Source organism: Aplysia californica, unplaced genomic scaffold (assembly GCF_000002075.1).
Source record: "Aplysia californica isolate F4 #8 unplaced genomic scaffold, AplCal3.0 scaffold00058, whole genome shotgun sequence".
Lineage (NCBI taxonomy): Eukaryota > Metazoa > Mollusca > Gastropoda > Aplysiida > Aplysiidae > Aplysia > Aplysia californica.
In genome coordinates, this window is record NW_004797328.1 from 1,229,315 (window position 1) to 1,247,414 (window position 18,100).

The window sequence follows — 18,100 nt, forward strand, 5'->3', positions numbered from 1 at the left end:
GTCAAAATGAATATTGAGAATAAATACTCGTAACACCATGTTATCCATTTTTCTCAAAGGCTCGAGTAAAATAGTTTTACTTACAAGGGCTGCTACATTGCTGAGGATGATCTTTAACAGATGTTACAACTTGTTGCAAAAATATATAAAAACTTATATCATTATGAGGAAAGTTTCCCACAGAAACTCCTTTCTCTTTTCTCCCCTGATTAGTCAGATCTTTTTGTTACTACCATGCTCTCGCTGATGTCTATCCCTGCGCTCACACCGCACAACCCACTGCACAACCCACCTTGCCAGTCTCATACTCGCTCGTTATCTGCACCAGGACCTCGGAGCCCTGCTCGTAGACCATGGCCCAGAATTCACCAGCGGTCAGCGACATCGGTGCTTGCGTGGTGATGAACTTGGGACAAGACGGGGCTAGCTCCTGTCATGACGAGCACAGGTGACAATAAAACGAAATGTGTCACACAAGGGGGAACCAAGTGCAATGGTAAAACAAACATATGTGTCGCTTCCACTCATTGTTACTTTGTTACAGCCTGGGTAAACAGTGACCACTGATCTCACTTACAATTTGTGTATGAGTTCTGGGCGGGGCTTATGGGTTATGAGGGATCACACGCGTCCCTCACCAACAGCCGAAAATTAATTTTGTTACCTATTGGTCAACAATGGAAGGGACCTATGCAACATGATCGGTTGGCGGGACTACCTAACAACGACAGGTTTTTAGATTATTACGGCTCGCCCACAACGCCAGGGGCCAATGCTTGATTTATGACAAAGCGTACAGGAGTCACTAAGGTGGCCGTCTAAGACAGGTATTATTGCTTAGTGTGATAGGGGTTGTGTGTTGAAATATGGTGACCGCGGCCGCGTTGGACAGGAGCCCGTTTTACAGTTATATGTACATTATAGGATGCTCCGATCTCTCATTAAAGACTATCTCGCTATTAACAACAATAAACAAAAGGAGGCTATTTAGAACAGCATAACTCAAATATTCTACTATTTCACGTTTGTCAGTTCTCACATTAAGCCAGCTGGCGTTGATGTAGTCATCCTTGGTAGTGGTTAACACAACTCTGGTCTCATCATCTGGAAGACAGGAATAAGTTTTAAAAAATAAGCATATATTCTTCACGACTACAACATTTGCATCAAATAAAATCGTTTTAAAAGGTGATCTAATGTTCTCTTTCACAACAAGCTCATGCAATGATCATATGTATATTTTTTTTTAACTCCATAATATATATATATATATATATATATAACTCTTGAAGATGATGGTGAGAAGCAATGATTTACAATTAAAAGGAAACAGCTGAGCAACAACACCTTTGGAAATTTGGAATCAATGTCTACAAACAAAAGTCATTTCTCAATGGGCATACTCCCCCAAGAGTCAACGACCTCAAGATAATTATATGGATGTAATAGTTACAAGGTCTTGTTCTGGAAAGATAAGATAAGATAAGATAATACTTTATTATCCCAGAAGGAAATTTTTCTTGGCTGTCCAGGACCATATACATTAAAATTTTAAATTATATATTTCTCTCATTAAAATTCAATATGAAAAGAGAAGAAAAGCTGACAAAATGTACATATCACACCAGATGCATCATTCAACCACAAGCAGGAATTTAATTACAAGATCTTTGGAGTTATATAGATACATACTCTAAAGAGCAATACGTCTATGCTTATTCTGACAATAGCCGATGCTAGATGGTAAAATACTTCTTTTTTTATCTTTTTTCTTTGTTTTTAGAGGTACATATCTGCCGCTGCGTGATCTGACAATTTGCGTGAAAAGGATCATTTATAATGCTTTTCATCTTTCTTATACTTGTGGTGTTATACATTTCATCAATTCTAGTAAAATCATATCCAGAGATCTTGCTGGTTCTCTTAATGGTTCTGTCAAATTTTTCTTTAACTTTCACCCTACATTCCAAACCATGAGGCAAATACAAAATAATAGCACACTTTCAATTATAGAAAGGTATAAAAGGGACATAATCTTAATATCAACACGGAAACTTATTCATTTCCTTAAAAGAAACATTCTTTGATTTACCTTTTTTATGCACAAGAGCAGAGTTGGGAAGCCAGTCAAGTTTGTTATCAATTGTTACACCAAGATACTCGTAAGAGTTTACCACCTCCACTTCCTCATCTTTAATAAATAGTGGTTGCAATTGTCTTTTTTTACTCTTAAGTCTATTATTAATTCCTTTGTCTTTTTTACATTTAGTAATAGGAAGTGAATATCACACCCATTAGTAAATACATTTACAGCATCCCTGTATTTATTTCATTTGGTAGCTCTATGTAAGTTTAATAAGCTAACAATCCTGTCTTAAAGTAAAAAATTTTATTCACAACCATTCCCCTTCAATTTCTGACCTTGAATTTCACTTCATTTTACAATAGACCATAAAGGCATCAAAACAACAACTTACATGGCATCACATCCGGGTCCCTGTTCTTCATGGGGTAACACCTGGCTATGGCCATAGATTGTTTCTTGGTGGCACTATCTTGACTGTCCAGTAAACTCTGCAGGAGAAAGCATTTTTCTTATTTACTTCACAGACCCTAAAAGGATTTGGTTTTACAATGACAAACCAACAATTGATTTTGAATTTGAAGGGAAAAAGACACCATCCTTTGCTTAACCGTTGACCCCAGCAAGCCAAGAATTGTGCATATGACATATGCCCAATTAACCAATTTTGCAGAAAATGACTGACTTCCACAGTCATCAATAGAAACAATTACTCTCAAAGTAACAAAACAAGGCTTCCTTTTCACACAAACTATACAGAATTGTTTCATGTGGCCAACGACCTCGACATGCTTGCCCATGCTTACATTAGGCTAAATCCGCTCACCTTCCATACAGTATCCAGCCGTGACACTCCGAGTATGGTGACGGAGAGCTCGTCCACAAACTTGCCGAACGCCTCCACCTCACTCAACAGCCTATGCAAGGCGCCCTGGCTGCTGTAGGGCTCCGAGACTGGCACCAGCGCCTGTTTCTTGATGGCTTCTTCTTTCTGAAGTTGTCTCTCTTGGTCTGTCAGTACTTGTGGAATGATGATCGTGTCTTTGACACCTGTGGCAGAAAATGGGAAATAATCATCTACATTTATGGGCAGTGTTTCTTTAGGTATAATGGTCTTCTGATGTGGAATCACATACACAAATATATATATACTATTTTTTTCAGATAGCATTTCCCATAAGCTTCAATAAAACCTCTAACCTGAGGACAGTCAAAAAACTATATTTCTGAATTCTCGAAATATTTCGTGGAACAGGTCTCATTCACATGCCGAAACTTATTCTTTTTTTTTTAAACAAAAATTTCCAATCACAGTCCAAAGGGCTTACTGCTACTGTTTTCAGAAAATCTTTTTTGGTAATAAAAGCGTGCAGCTGACAGAACTCCTAATAGACACAAGCTGTTCCTTCTTTTAAAAAATGCTACTGTCAATGAAAACAAAATTTTCAAAAACAATCAGTCAAATCTTATCACAAACTACTATTATAACACAGAGACATAACACAAACTTTATCATAAACGACTATTTATCAGCCATACCATTAGGACTAGAGGAAAGAATGTCATCTAGTGAAGAACTCTGTCGCGACACTGTCATATTCTCCACAGGTGACGTCGGCGTTGTCGGGACAGAGGGAGTGGCTTGACTGCCTGGGGTAGATGCCTGACTGGGATCTAAACGTGAAAGAATTTTTTAATTAAGAAGAGGCCAAAAAAAATTATTTCATGTAAAGGGTCAGGATGGATATGAAACAAAAGATGTGGTTATCAAGAGGAGAGAAGATTAAGAGAAAACTGATAAAGATAGGAAAGAAAAAAAATATTCATCCAGGAGGAATTCCATTTTAAATTGAAAATTGTAACTCATTAAAAGATTATCAAATTTCTAAGAAATTCTGAAAGATTTCTTTTCATCGTAAAAATAAGGATGGCTTAAAGCAGAAGATAAATTATATTTCGACTGGGCATACATCATGACCATAAGAATGATTTTATAACATTATTCACATGTTGTCGAAATTGTCTCAACATGCACCCATTGACAAGGAGCAAAGTGGTTGTCCTCGGCAGGCAGACATCTCGAATACTTTCATTATAATAAAGAAAAAAATCGTAACACAGAAAGAGGGATGTGGTCATTTGTAACAGAGCTGAGTTGAGGAGATCACAGAAGTGTCAGATTTTGCACAAATCCACAGCACATGATAATATTATTATGATGATAGAAAGGACACTGCAAATATTACAACCTATGATTAACTCACTGGATACTGGGCCTTTTTCAGGTCTACATGTGCTGAAGACTGGCATTTTTGGGGGTATTTCAATATTTCAAACAACACCCTTCCCAAAGACATACAACAACCATTTTTACACACAGAACAGATCTAAACATGCCAAATAGGACACCAAAAAAACCCAGAAAGGCAATATCTTTTATAGTTTTTTTATAAATGATTTTTTGAAAATGTGAAAATTTGTTGCTCCCCAAAATTTTTTGACATGTATTGAGTTTAAAAAAAAAAAAAAAATTTACCTTGTGTGCATCTTTTATTGTATTTTGTTTTTCAAAATGAATAAAAAGTCCAAACTCATGAATAGGCAGGTAATTGATATGGTAATCTTTATGTATTAGCTGTCTAATAGGGTTAGGTCGGGCTCGCAAAATTAGTGTCCACGAGTAACGAACTACTCGCTGGCACTACCCGCAAACGAGAGGACGGGTAACGAACCGTCCGCTTGTGAAGAGTAGTTCGCTACTCGCTACACATCGGACAGAGACAACAGTTCGTTTAGCGAGCGAGCTGACGGGCGGACCGAGAGACTCCATGCATTCGAGCGGGCGGACGGACGGACGGACGGGAGCGACTCCTTCCATTGCATACAACTTACAACCCCCCTCCCCCTTCAAAAAAAAATTATTAAAAAAATCACACGCCTGCTTCACATTGTAGCTTGGCGTTCGTGGCGGAAATTCCCCCCCCCCCCCCCCAGCCTTTCCGATAGTTGGAACGTACACAGTGTGCCCACACACGAGGTGAAAGGTTACACACATAGTACTACGTCACCAGCCTCTCTCACTCCCTGTGGCACCGCTAGTGGTTGAAACATTAGGCCTAATTAACAAACAATAGACTGGGCTTAACCTCGCGTCAAGTATCTCGTCTGCTAGAGTTCGTCCGTTTGCCCGCCCGTCCAGTGAATAAAATTGTGGAGCGGACCCAAAGAACGAACTAACTGACTTGAGGCTTGAGGTCCGCAGTCCGCTCGCCCCAACTCTAGTCTAATCCATCTCAGTGTGAAAAAAACAGGGCTCCAGACAAAGCGGTATTTTGCATTTGAAAACCTAATCTAGATCTAGAACATTCTTTATCAGAATCAGGGCTTTGATGCTCATTTACATTGAAATCAGGATCCCATGGTCAAAAATATCACAATCAGAATTTTCTGAACAGTCAAAGTAATCAAACACATGAAAAATGTTTGCATTTCGTGCTGCCAAGTGTGTGGTTGGCGGGTGCTCTGGTGAGGTTTGCTCCTTTCCTATCAAGCAACTCTCGTCCTGATCTCTCCTTTTTTGTGTTTCTTACTCTCTTGTAACACGTAATCTTAAGCACTTATATGACCTTATTGTGTTATAAGTGCTGTAAAATCTTATTAAAACTAAACATGCTGCCATCGTACTGACAACAAAGTGTTGCGAGAACAGACACCAGTCAGAGAAACAAAAGTAGGGCCTCAGTGTGACCAACTTTCATTCCGCGTCAATAACTAAAAAAATTTTCAGCCAAATCTGGTGAAACTTCACATGAAACGAAACAAAGGTCGGCTGCACGGTAAGAGACGGTTCACATAGTGCTTGTGCTCGCATAGGGGTGAGTGAACCGCTTCTCGGGAAAATTTGGTGCTCGCAAATTAAATGCTGCGTGAAACGTCTCCAGTGAGTTAAAACATTTCGTATCCTTCATGAGTTGTGAAAGTAATATACAACTTAATTCTATGTATATCTACATGTGTCCTTAATCATTCCTGCACAGCAACGAAAAAACTTTTCCACTGTGACAATAAACATATCACAATAAAGTATTATCTTAATTAAAGAAACCAAAGAACAAAAGTACAAATTTACCCCGATTTCCTTGGCCCGGAGCATAATTAGGCTGGAGAGGTGCGACCATCACATTCCGGCTGCCTGGGATTGGCTGAGTCGGTGCAGCTATAGCAGGCTGCTGTGGAGTCATTGGTCGGGGTTCACCAGACACCTGGTTACAGACAAGGAATAAATAAAATGTTGATGAGCACAATCAAAGAAGACTATCACCTGTCACCAGAGCAATGTTCGACCTTTGGTGCACAACTTCTTGCCATTGTTGATAAACCACTGATGCATTTCCCCTTCAATACAGCCAGTGTATATGAATAACAATAACGTCGCTCTCTCAAGGACCAATCTGAGTGGATGTCCTTTATCACATCAACAAGGTGAACGACATCCCTTCACCTCGCAGAAGAGCTGGTTGACTACAAAACAGCAAACAGGAAATTTCTCTTATCAAACTCTGAAAGAATTCTTTTTTTAAAAAAAGAAATGAGTTCTTTACCTGTTGGGGTTGCAATGGTTGTAGCTGAAATCCTTGAGGAGCCATCGGTTGTCCTTGTGGGTGTGCAGCCTGCTGTGGGAACTGTCCGGCAACAGGCTGGTTGTAGTATCCAGGCTGTTGTTGTTGCTGTCTCTGTTGCTGTTGTGGCTGTTGTTGCTGGTGGTAAGGATGCACCGCTCCTTGCTGTGCTTGAGGTGCAGGTGCCCTCATGTTCTGGTGTGGCTGTAGTGGAGGCTGTTGGTATGGCAACGGAACTTGTGGAGGCTGGGACATGAGTTGTGGCTGCGGTCCGGGGGCTCTTGGCGGCTGAGATTGCTGAGGCAGCTGGCCTGTCTGAAAATGAGGCTGCTGTTGTTGCTGTTGCTGTTTCTGATGCGGCTGAACAGGAATTTGCATCATTTGGCTAGAAGCTTGACTCGTCTGTGGAGCTTGTTGGTTGTACATCAAACCAGGGTACTGTTGTAGCCCTGGCGGTTGTTGTTGTCGTACCGGAGGCTGTTGTCCTGGATGCAAAGGTTGCTGCGGCTGCGGCTGCTGTTGTTGTTGTTGCTGCTGCTGGTGCTGTTGGTGTGCCATGAGCACCTGCTGGTTGTGTTGCATACCCTGAGCAGACGACACTTGTCCTGACGCCACCGGCAGGCTGGCTTTGCTGTCACTGACCGGCATGTGGTTAGGATGCATCTGTGCCGCGGTGGAAACGGCTCTTCCCGTCTGGCCGTACATGAGAGGCGTGGACACGGGGTTACTGGTGTAGGTCTGGGCGCTCTGGTAGCTCTGGGTCACACTGTGCTGGTACCCCCCCTGGTACATCTGGTGGGGCCGGTAGCCCTCAGGGGTACCCTGCGGGCGGTAATACTGTCCGGCGTAGCTGTACTCCGCGGAGAACGGTCCCTCATGAGATTGGTCCAAGACTGAGTGGTACCCAACGCTGGTTATCGGAGGTCTCACATTCTGATTAGCCAAGCGCGAGGGACTTCCGTGCGGTGATTGGTTGACCCCGGCTGGGAGCTGACTGGGGGCACCTTGAGGAGTCATGTATTTCTGACCTTGACCTGGTTGCGAGTACGGCTGAGGCTGACCTTGACCGGCAACCTGACCCTGGGGTCCTATTTGACTCTGCTGAGGAGGTTGAATTTGACCAGCCACCTGGGCTTGAGGTCTGATCTGGCTCTGCTGGTGGGTCTGGAATTGACCTTGACCCCCAACCTGACCTTGAGTCCCAGCTTGACCTGAAGGCAGCTGATACCCCGGTTGACCTGGCAACATCCCAGGAGTGGCCTGCCCGTATACTTGCTGAGTTGGTTCCTGGACCGGAGCAGCGGGTCGCTGCTGCCCTCCCATAGGACCTTGGTGCATCTGGGTCATGTACTGACCGGCCCCGTACTGTTGTAGCCCGGGTGTTAACGCGGCCAGCACAGTCTGACCCTGACTAGATGGGGGGAACATCTGGGCTGACGATGAAGGCCAGTGACCGACTGACTGAGACGGCAAACTGGCTGGGAAATTCAGAATTTGACCAGAGACGCTCTGACTAGTCGGTCCTTGACCTTGGATTCCAAAAGGTTGAGACTTGTTGCTTGGTTGTTGCTGTTGCCACTGCTGCTGTTGCTGTTGTTGTTGCTGGGGTACAGGAGGCTGAGGGTTGGTTGGAAACTGAGCTGGCGTCTGCTTTCCTTGAGCGGCTGAAGCGACCTGCTGACCATGTGCTGCGGCTGTCGGCTGGGGTAGGTGGGGACCGGCATAGGGCTGGAACTGCTGGTGCGACTGTGGCTGTGACGGCTGAGACAAGGCTGGTATCATGTTGGCGGGCGCCGCTCCTGGAGAAAAGATGGGTCTCTGAACAGACGACACCATGCTGGTGCTGTCACCTCGACTGTGGGGTTGATGTGGCAGTTGTTGTTGTTGCTGTGGCGGGTGCTGCAGCTGTTGCGGATGACTAGGGTTTGCGGAATATGGAAAGCCTTGCTGACCCGAAGGTATCGGATATTGCTGCTGCTGGTGTTGTGGAAGGCTTTGTGGCGGTTGCTGTTGAGGTGGATTCTGCAGCGGCTGATATTGCGGTTGATTCTGAAACTGGGGTTGCGGTAAACTCTGCGGCTGTTGCTGCTGTAAATACTGTTGTTGTTGTTGCTGTTGTTGTTGTTGGGTGTACTGTTGCAAATACGCTTGGCCAGCGGGATTCTGAAGGGCAGCGGGCTGTGAATAATTCGTTGGGGTCTGCGAAGGTAACGCCGAGCTCGAATGAGACATTGATGCCAGCATATTCTGAACTGAGGCAGCTGGTAAACCAACACCAGCACCACTAACACCTCCAATCTGCAGACCGCCAACTGCCGGGCTGGGTGCGGGATTCACACTCTGAGGCAGAGGGCCGGGGTGACTCTGAGGGCGTTGAGGGTAGGCCAGAGGACCTGGGAGCACAGAGGGGCTTTGTGGGGGCGTAGGCCTCACTGCAGAGGCCGGAGAGGGCGAGGGGGAGGGCGAAGGGGAGGGCCGCGCACCACCAGGCATGTGGGCGCCCGCTGTGGAGGTGGACGAGGCTGAGACAGACGCGAGGTACTGAGCGATGGTGGCTGGCAAGACGGAGGCTAAATTTGGATCGAGGCCTGGGTACTTTCCACCAGGGTTTCCTGGCATGTCGCCAGCGCCAGGTAATGGGGACTGAGGAGGTGGAACACTAGGGGAAACTGGGGGAACAGGGTCAGAGTTTAGCCCACCACCACCTCCTCCTCCTTGGCTTTTTGGTCCGAAACTTCGGGGCTTCATGAACGGGAGATAATCCTTCAGCTTCGGCCCCTCGAACGACGGTGGAATGGCACTTGGCAACTGCGACATTGGTAAGGTCGGTACAGCTGAAGCGTCCGAGAGAGAAGGGAAAGCAGACATGTCAGCTGCCATCGAGGTCAGGTCAGGTCCAGGGGCAGCACCAGGGGTTAAGGTCGCAGCAGGGTGGCCACCAGTCCCAGGCTTGGGAGCTGATGGACGCGATGGTGGTGGCACTGATGGAGTAAACACAAACAGGGAACATGAACCCTTCACACGTAGTAACAAGATTAGCATTGATTACACACTGGGATATTGTACTGAGCCCAGCACAGAGTTTTAAAAATATAAATCTAGGCAACAACCTGCAATTCCAACTGAGATGGTGGGAACCAAATCATCAACCATAGAAGAAAAATGAAAACACTAGTTTTCTAGCTTCCATTTCTTCCCCAACAAACCAGTCTGTATGTTGTGTGAGGAATACCAAAGACTAAAATCAATAAGAAATATTTCATCCTATCAGAGGTATTCCTCACCACTTTCCACACATGCAGCGCACAGAGCTCACAACACTTATCCCCACGGACCAGGATACAGAGGCGGTACATCAGTACTACACCTGTCTCGACAAAAATACCCCAAACATTATCAAAATTTCAGCATACTGAGAAAATTAAAAGTGATGCAAAGATGCCAACCACAGAAAACCGAAATAAATAAGTATTGGGAAATATGAAAATGTGTATTTTCAGGGGAATATGAGCATTCCCCACGACCAACCGACCGACCAACTAGTAAAATGTTCAGGGTGTCCAGCAATATTTTCTTTAAAAAATTTACTAGCTCACCAGCTGGAAAAAGGGAGCACACACACGTACAATATACATGTATCCAGTCAACAACACGTCAGTGTTCAGTGTTGTACTGTCAGAGTTCAGTGTCGTACTGTCAGTGTTCAGTGTCGTACTGTCAGTGTTCAGTGTCGTACTGTCAGTGTTCAGTGTCGTACTGTCAGAGTTCAGTGTCGTACTGTCAGAGTTCAGTGTCGTACTGTCAGTGTTCAGTGTCGTACTGTCAGAGTTCAGTGTCGTACTGGGGTCTTGTTTGACTTAGTATTTCAGTCTATTATAATATTTTCCTCTCATTATTAAATAAAAAATTAATCCTGATTTGAGCCTTCGGAAGGGCCTAGAACAACAATTTTGATTATCAAGAACCAATCTGGGTGTCATTATTCATATTATGAACTGACAGACTCAAATTATTGCTCAAACTCAGAGAAGAGCAATGTCTTGAATGGCTCAATTAGACCCATGCAGTGTGAGCGTCGTGACAACTGTGGGAGGTCATGATGCAGTGACAGTGACACTGAAAATCTGCCAGTCTTTAACAGAAAGCTACAACTTACACTAGGGGTATAATTTACTATCACCAATGATAGTAAATAACAAGATGGGCCACTCAGCCAAAAAAGTGTCCGCAGGAAGTATGCTCTTTGCTTCAGATGGTGCTGCAGTTTGTTTTGAAGCTCTCTTTCGTTTTTCCAGAAGAAGAATAGGAATAGCACCTCCTTGCGTGCGCAGATCGACTGCTGTTCATCAGCAATTTGGGTACGTTCAGTGCGGAGTTTTAGGTTTTTTACATTTTAATGACCTCTCGCCTTTCATTCTAAAGTCAAATTAAACTAAGAAAACCATCACCCTTTCCTCGGGAAGAGGTTTTTTGTCAGGGTAACCATTTTAAAAAAGCGTTCTTCCGAAATTTATCCCAAAACTTGCTAGTTTCACTTTGATTTTTTAAAACTCAAGTAGGGTAACTCTGTTCGCAAAGAGTGCGCTTTTGTGAAGAGGGCGCCACCAAATTTTGAGGACACTTTTTAATTGGCTCAAAGAGAGAAGTGGCCCATCTTGTTATGTACTATCTTTGCTATCACCCATCCAATGAAACGCGAACACTTTATTTCAATAACACAGACTTGCAAAGTATGAAGGGTCCCGATTCCGCACATGGCCAGCACCAATGCGCGCTTTGCAGAAGGCTCTAATCAAAATAATCAAAATTATGAAATTTGCTTCCAAGTTTTTGTTCTCTGATGTTGACTTCCCACACTCCCCCCCCCCCCCCTCCCCCCCCCCCCCCCCCCGGAATATCTTTTTTTTTAAAATTCAATAATCCCCTCCCCTGTTCCGTAATCCTATACTTCGCAACGCCGTTACTATAACAAAAAATGGTCTTTGCTCATACGATGCCGCATTTATTTGTGATGCGAAAGCGCGCAGGTTCACTGACCGGTCACGATGGCGAGCTTGACAATCTAAAAATCCGACGACGCTTGTATTTTCTTCTTTTTTTCCCACAAGTGACAGCACAGAGACGAGTCCGAGTATAGATTACATTCTATTTGCATGGCGACACAGCGTTTATACTGCACAGCCTGCATGTCACAAATGTTGCGTTATCAGACTACCGCTGGCAAACTTCTCGGTGTAAACGAAAGCGAAAGTAGATCTTGATTTTCCCGATCAAGCCTCGATGTCACATGCACTTCCGCTTGTCCCCTCTTCGCGAGAAAGTGAAACGTACTCTCGGACGGGGAAAAGCTGAGCGAATATTATATCACAATTGCGACTGGCAAAAATGAACTTACTGACCTTATTAGACTTGTTTTTCAAATATTCCAGTTCTGCGATACTAATACTATTTTGACAAAAGATGGGACTTGAGATAATTAGGTTTACTCGCCCAAGCTGAATCTCGTATTTTTCGCATTATTTCTTCATGAAAAGTCATATTCGCGTATTTTCGGCAAAAAAATTGTACTAAAATATGTAAAATAGTACTGGTTGGCATCTCTGGTGATGATCGCATGTTCATCAAAAAAGGAATCAGAATCAGAATTGAAAACATTGGCTATATCTCATTCATCACCTGAATGCTCATCACGGTGTGAGAATAAAGCAGCACTAATGCTAGGTCTACTTGACAGTTTTCAAAGAAATTTACTTCGATTGTTGTATACAAACAGATTTTTTACCTCAAAAGCCACACAAACCATCCAGAAAGGAAATTTATCTTTAACAAGTGTGTATGTCAAAAAGGAGATGATCCTTGCAACATTTTTGTTGCTATATCACACCGTCGCGAATCGGCATCCCATGGGGAAAAGGGGCGGCTTCTTATCGTCACTGGTGGGGGGGCAGAGTGTTAATAGAGAGTCAAGTGTTGCATCTTCAAAATTGAAATATTCTCAATCCACAAGGTCATTGAGCCGCACCAAGTAATACACATCCTAATACGCATTCATGGAGCATATGCCATTAAGGTCTACATCCTCGAACATAAAAACACAAAAGAAAACTTCAGATACACTTTAGACAAGAGACTGGCCTTTCTAATGACTAAAATGGCAAATACAAACTACATCATATTAGGAACACCTAATACATAAAAACGATAGTTTTTATTTTACTGCTTTTTCAGTCATACAAACAAGAAAATAAAAAGTTTTGCCTTTCAGTATCCCTTCATAACTTCAATAGAACAACCCCAGAGTGCCTGCTTTTCAATGGGAAAAGGGAGGCATGCCCTAAAAAATTTACAAATGTGTCATGATGCGGTGGAATCAGGCGCTCGACATTTTTATGGCATATGGAATTATAGGTATCACCTGAAAGCCAGTTTATTTATCTATTTATCTTGCTTTTTATGAAAAAGATGCCCATTTATTGTGAATAGAAGTTGAGATATTTGCGATAAAAGGGGGTAAGGGTTGTCTGGTTTCAGAGGTCAAATGAATGAGAAAATGGCCGCCAAAGTTAGGTGACTTTCAAAGTTGGAGTCCTTGGAAACTGAAAATTTACATATTTGGGGCAGTTAATTAACGTTTTTCTGTAAAATCAAAAAAAAAAAAGTTCTCAAAATAATTTATAAAATGTTACGCCAAAAATGTAAAAATTGATAAAAATCCCGAACCGGCGTCAAATGCCGTTTTCTTCGATTTCATTATTTTGACGAGCACCTGATTTCACCATGATGCATCACAAATATTCTGTTTTTAAGATTACACATGTTTAGCAATAATTTCATTGTAGATTTACTACTCAAGGATTGTTGAAAATCTCTTATCAAGTTCTCATATTATGCATCTTCATTTCATTAAAGTTCATATTTGCTTTAAAGAAAAAAAAGGCATAAAAAAGATGTTAGTGTTTGACGTTACCCAAACAAGACATGGTCAAATAACCCATATGATCACTATCCCTCTCCATCAAATAACATCATAGTACAGTACCTTTGGGTGCATACTTGGAGATGATCATTTCCCTCTCCTCCTGTCTGACCTTGCACTCGCTGCGGCAACGTTCCAAGCTCTTGTTGACATTCTCCTGTAGCTTCTTGTAGTAGTCGCATCCTTTCTGAGCCTTGGCCAGCAGTTCCTCGTACTTTTCGTACGAAGCAATCAGTTCCTGGATCACCCGTTCACGTCTGTTTATAGAAAATTAATTATGTGTCAAGAACTAAGACCTTTGAAGCCTCATCAAGATTACATAAGTCAACACAGACCCATGAAAGTAGATATTCACATCATAATCAAACTTTCAATTACAAGATATGATTTTTTTTTAAACAGTGGCCTCAGCAAACAAACAAAAGTACATTATAAGTTGTGATATTAATTTTTTTTTCTCATCTAAAAAATCCCTGCGCCCCTGTCTTAACGGGGGGAGTTACCCTTGAGGACCATTTTCTATGTTTGTTGCCCGAGATCAAATCTAAGTACACATATAAGTCAGGCATAGGAAAATCTCTATATAGGCAATTTTGGCATAGCTACAGCGGTTGCTATGGAAACCGCTGCAATCTTGAAAACAAACAATATCAAATCCCTAAGGCTTTCTTATTTACAGACCAAATTTGACCAAATATGGTGAGAGCATACCTGAACCAGAACCTATCAGCATAACAGCGAGTTTTTTTCAATAAGTGCAAAAGAAAAAAATATGGCGAGTTCCCCCAATATATAAAAACCTTTTCTAAATGTAGGTTGCGTAATCGCTTGCCAATGGAATAAGTTTGGGTTGTTTTTTTTGCAAATGTCTCTCTGTTACATTGATGGCAGCCTTGCCATCTAAGTTTCGTGAAAGTATCATGTCAAAAGAATGAAAACTAAGGAAGGAGTAGGGAAAAAACTGCAAAAATATGACATTTCAAGAAAAACGACATTAATTGTGAAAATTCACTATATGTTATATATTTACGAGGCGAATAAAGACTTCCTCAATCATTTATTTTTATACAAAGAACTGGTTGATCTTAAAAATCAGCCATTATCTCAATTTACATACATAGCCTGACCCAAAATCGGCAAAATCAAGGGTTCCTCCTCCCATTAACAGGAAAATGCTTTCCTAATCAAGTTCCTGTACTAAACTATTACCCTACAAAAAGAATTGTTCAAGCACCAAAGAAAAATATGAAACGATCATTTCAAGAGCAAGATATACTTAATCGAAACACTCACTGAGCTTTGGCCTCTCCAAACGACTGGCGGATCACAGCAAACTGAGCATTCGCATCCGTCAGGGCTCGGAGAATGTTTTCCTGCGCAGCCAGGTTCTTGTTGATCAGATCCACCGTCTGGTCGTGTTTCCGCAGCTGCTCAGCAAATACGCTCTGAAAACGACACATTGGTTTAGATTAATTTCAGATAAATTTTATGGCACTTGCAACACAAATAGATCATATAAGAGTCGAAGATTAGAGGTGTTATTAGAGGGTGTCAAACAAAGAAAAGAAAGAGGAGAAATAAAGAAGATGCTAGATAGAAAAGAAGGAGCAAACTATACAAGACCATCCGCCAACCACCCACTCATATTGGTTTTTGAACACAAAATCAAACAAACATTACATACATTTGGACATCGATGTTCCCAACACTTATATGGCTTAATCGCTTGCAGGAGTCTGTTGGGCTTACAGACTAGACAGAAAGCGTTGATGATGGTTATAGAAACTGAAGACAGGCTAGACAGACTCAATAAGCAAAGAGCAATGCAGAAAAACTGTATAGAAAAATCAGTGAGATATGAATATGTCTGCATTAGAACCAAGAAAAACTATGGCGAAAAGAATGCTATTTGTAACGACTTGTTCATTTTGACACGTCATTTCAACCGCTCATATTAATTAACTGTACCCTTCCCATCCTGTGTGACTCACTGAAGCAGAGGAAGATGGGACAGATGCTAATATAAAATAAACTCAGCTGACAGGGAGTGAAAGCATATCTCCTCAATAATAATTTACATTAACACCATCTCACACCATCACTCACTACCACCATCATATCTAAAATCATCATATATCTCAGATCCTTGACATACATCTAGATCTATATTCCTTGAATCTCAATCTGTAACAGTAACATGATATAATAGTTATGTAAGTAATATACTATTCGACACTTTTTTCTTCTAATCAGATGGCGTCAATCCCATAGACATATGCAAGGGACAAAAACAAATTTTTTTTTTAAAACTGTACCCTACCTCTTTGTCCACTGCCTCTTGTGTGACGAGAACATTGGTGATGTCATCGTTATGCAGTTGGGAGCGAAACTGATCAAGCAAAGCCTTTCTCTGCTCTTTCATTTCAGAGATCTTTTGTAGGAGTCGGCGAACTTGGGTGACTATAGCTTCGTCTTCAGGGGCTGGCCAGAGACAACAAAGGAAAAGTGAAATGTACTGAAGTTTACCAAGAGAGGACATGACAGTAAAATGTACGGTCAAAATTGTCCAAGATGGCCACCCATTGTCAAGGAGAAAAGTGGTTAGACTTCTTGGACAGTATTATAATCTTTTTTTTTAAAGAAAGGAGAGAAATAAGATGCTTTCATTTGTAAAGGAGACCGTCTTGGACAGGAGGCTGTTGGAGCAGATTCAACTGTATTTACTGACTCACAGGCAGAGACAAACTCCTACTATTTCCACCTCAGGGCAGTTGCAACCATTATTGCAAAAAGGAAAAAAAACAAAAACATTTTGATTCACTCATTTTGAGCCAAAATATGCAACTTCAATTCATAAAACTAAAAAAAGCGTAGAAGTAAAATGAAAGGAATCCTCATGAGACTGAACATTGAGCTTCCAGATACTACACAGTACCATATAGTGTAAAATTTTCCCTTGGATACATTTAAAGTCTACTAAAAGTCTTCACATCACTCTACAAGCTGCTGACATTCCTTTCAAATTAAAATTTGTGCCATGTTCTTCACCAAAGATTTAAGAATTGACCTGTATTGCATCTTTTACCTCCACAGTACAATTGTTGGACAGCAATCCATTCCCCCCCACCAAAAAAAAATAAAAGGGTTGTTTTTGGGTTTTTTCCAATTTAAAGAAGATCAGAGAAACAGGTCACACATGTAAAATTATACACTAAAAACCCATAAAAAATGAAATTCAAAACTCTTAACTTTATCTCCAGAAGGGGTTTTCCCACTATGACAGGGTCCTGTTTTGGTACAAAACCTTAAAGTGACATAAAAGTTACTAAATTGGTGGTCAAAACTGTTGTAAAGTAGAGTAATCATAATGTAACATTATAAGTACCCACTTTCAGCATTCCATAACGAGTACTGTAATGGTCAGTATATCGGTATTGCTGAGAGCAAGAAAAGAGCAACACACACATACACACATACACAGAAGAAAACAACAAAGATGTCTAGCCTACGGCAGCACAAGTCACTGTCATGTAAAGTTTAAGTTTTATATTAAACTCTGGAACACAACCCAAGAAGTTGTTTCATTTATTAATGTTTAATGTTGTTGGTGTTCTTGGACTGTTCACAAGTAGAATACACAACACAAACTAAAGAAATGAACCTATTTTGATAGTTCTTGATCTAATGAAAGAACACCTCGTAAAATAAACCTGCTTTAGTCAAATGCCAAAAATTAATACACCGTTGAAGTTGTTGAAAAAGAATGTGCTCGGGCCGCTGCCAGCGGCTCCCCAGCCAAAGTTCCAACCGCGAGCCGCTGGGAGTCAAACGAAAACACTTGCAAAATACACCGAAGGAAAAAGCCTTTTTTTAAAAACCACTATCTTTTGAATTAATGAATGTTTATCAAATACTCACTCTGCGTGGGTTGCGATGGCGGCAAAAAGGCCTGCAGCTCAGCGGGCTGCTTGGTGAGAGTCTTGAGGTTGTTGGTGTGTGTGTTCATAGCTTTGTGCAGCACTGTGTTGAGTGAGCTGCCCTCCTGGTGGCGGTTCCTGAACTCTGCGATGCTGTTCTGGATGCCAGGGAGCACGGTGCTGGGACTGCGCTTCCCAAACTGAGTCTGAAATAAAAGTGAGATGGACAGACAGTAGTTCCAAGAAATCAAGAAATAGAAGGTAACCAAACAGATATCTTACACATCAAGTTCATGAAGACAAACAGACTGGATAGAAATAGGGGCTAAATTTTTTTTTAAAGTAAGCGTAACTGGTTTTTATCATATTGAGCCACGGACAAAGGTGGTTCCGACTGAGAGACAAAATGTACCAAAAAATATTCAGAATTTATTTCCAAGTATAATTACCCTTCAATTTTAACTCTCATATCCTGAAATTATACAAGCAACACAGATTCAGCCTT

The 18,100-nt window shown here is 41.9% G+C and overlaps 1 protein-coding gene across 1 annotated transcript in view; it reads right to left on the minus strand.

Moving 5' to 3' along the window:
• LOC101847639 (tyrosine-protein phosphatase non-receptor type 23) overlaps window positions 1–18,100 on the minus strand; it is a 45,677-nt gene that overhangs the window by 8,312 nt on the left and 19,265 nt on the right. Inside the window, exons 14-24 of the mRNA XM_005093123.3 lie at window positions 17,597–17,801; window positions 15,999–16,159; window positions 14,972–15,123; window positions 13,742–13,935; window positions 6,685–9,683; window positions 6,213–6,345; window positions 3,623–3,757; window positions 2,910–3,133; window positions 2,478–2,574; window positions 1,040–1,104; window positions 293–430 (exon numbers count right to left, since the gene is read on the minus strand). Coding sequence (XP_005093180.1) covers window positions 293–430; window positions 1,040–1,104; window positions 2,478–2,574; window positions 2,910–3,133; window positions 3,623–3,757; window positions 6,213–6,345; window positions 6,685–9,683; window positions 13,742–13,935; window positions 14,972–15,123; window positions 15,999–16,159; window positions 17,597–17,801 — 4,503 coding nt within the window. The remainder of the gene's footprint in view (window positions 1–292; window positions 431–1,039; window positions 1,105–2,477; window positions 2,575–2,909; window positions 3,134–3,622; window positions 3,758–6,212; window positions 6,346–6,684; window positions 9,684–13,741; window positions 13,936–14,971; window positions 15,124–15,998; window positions 16,160–17,596; window positions 17,802–18,100) is intronic.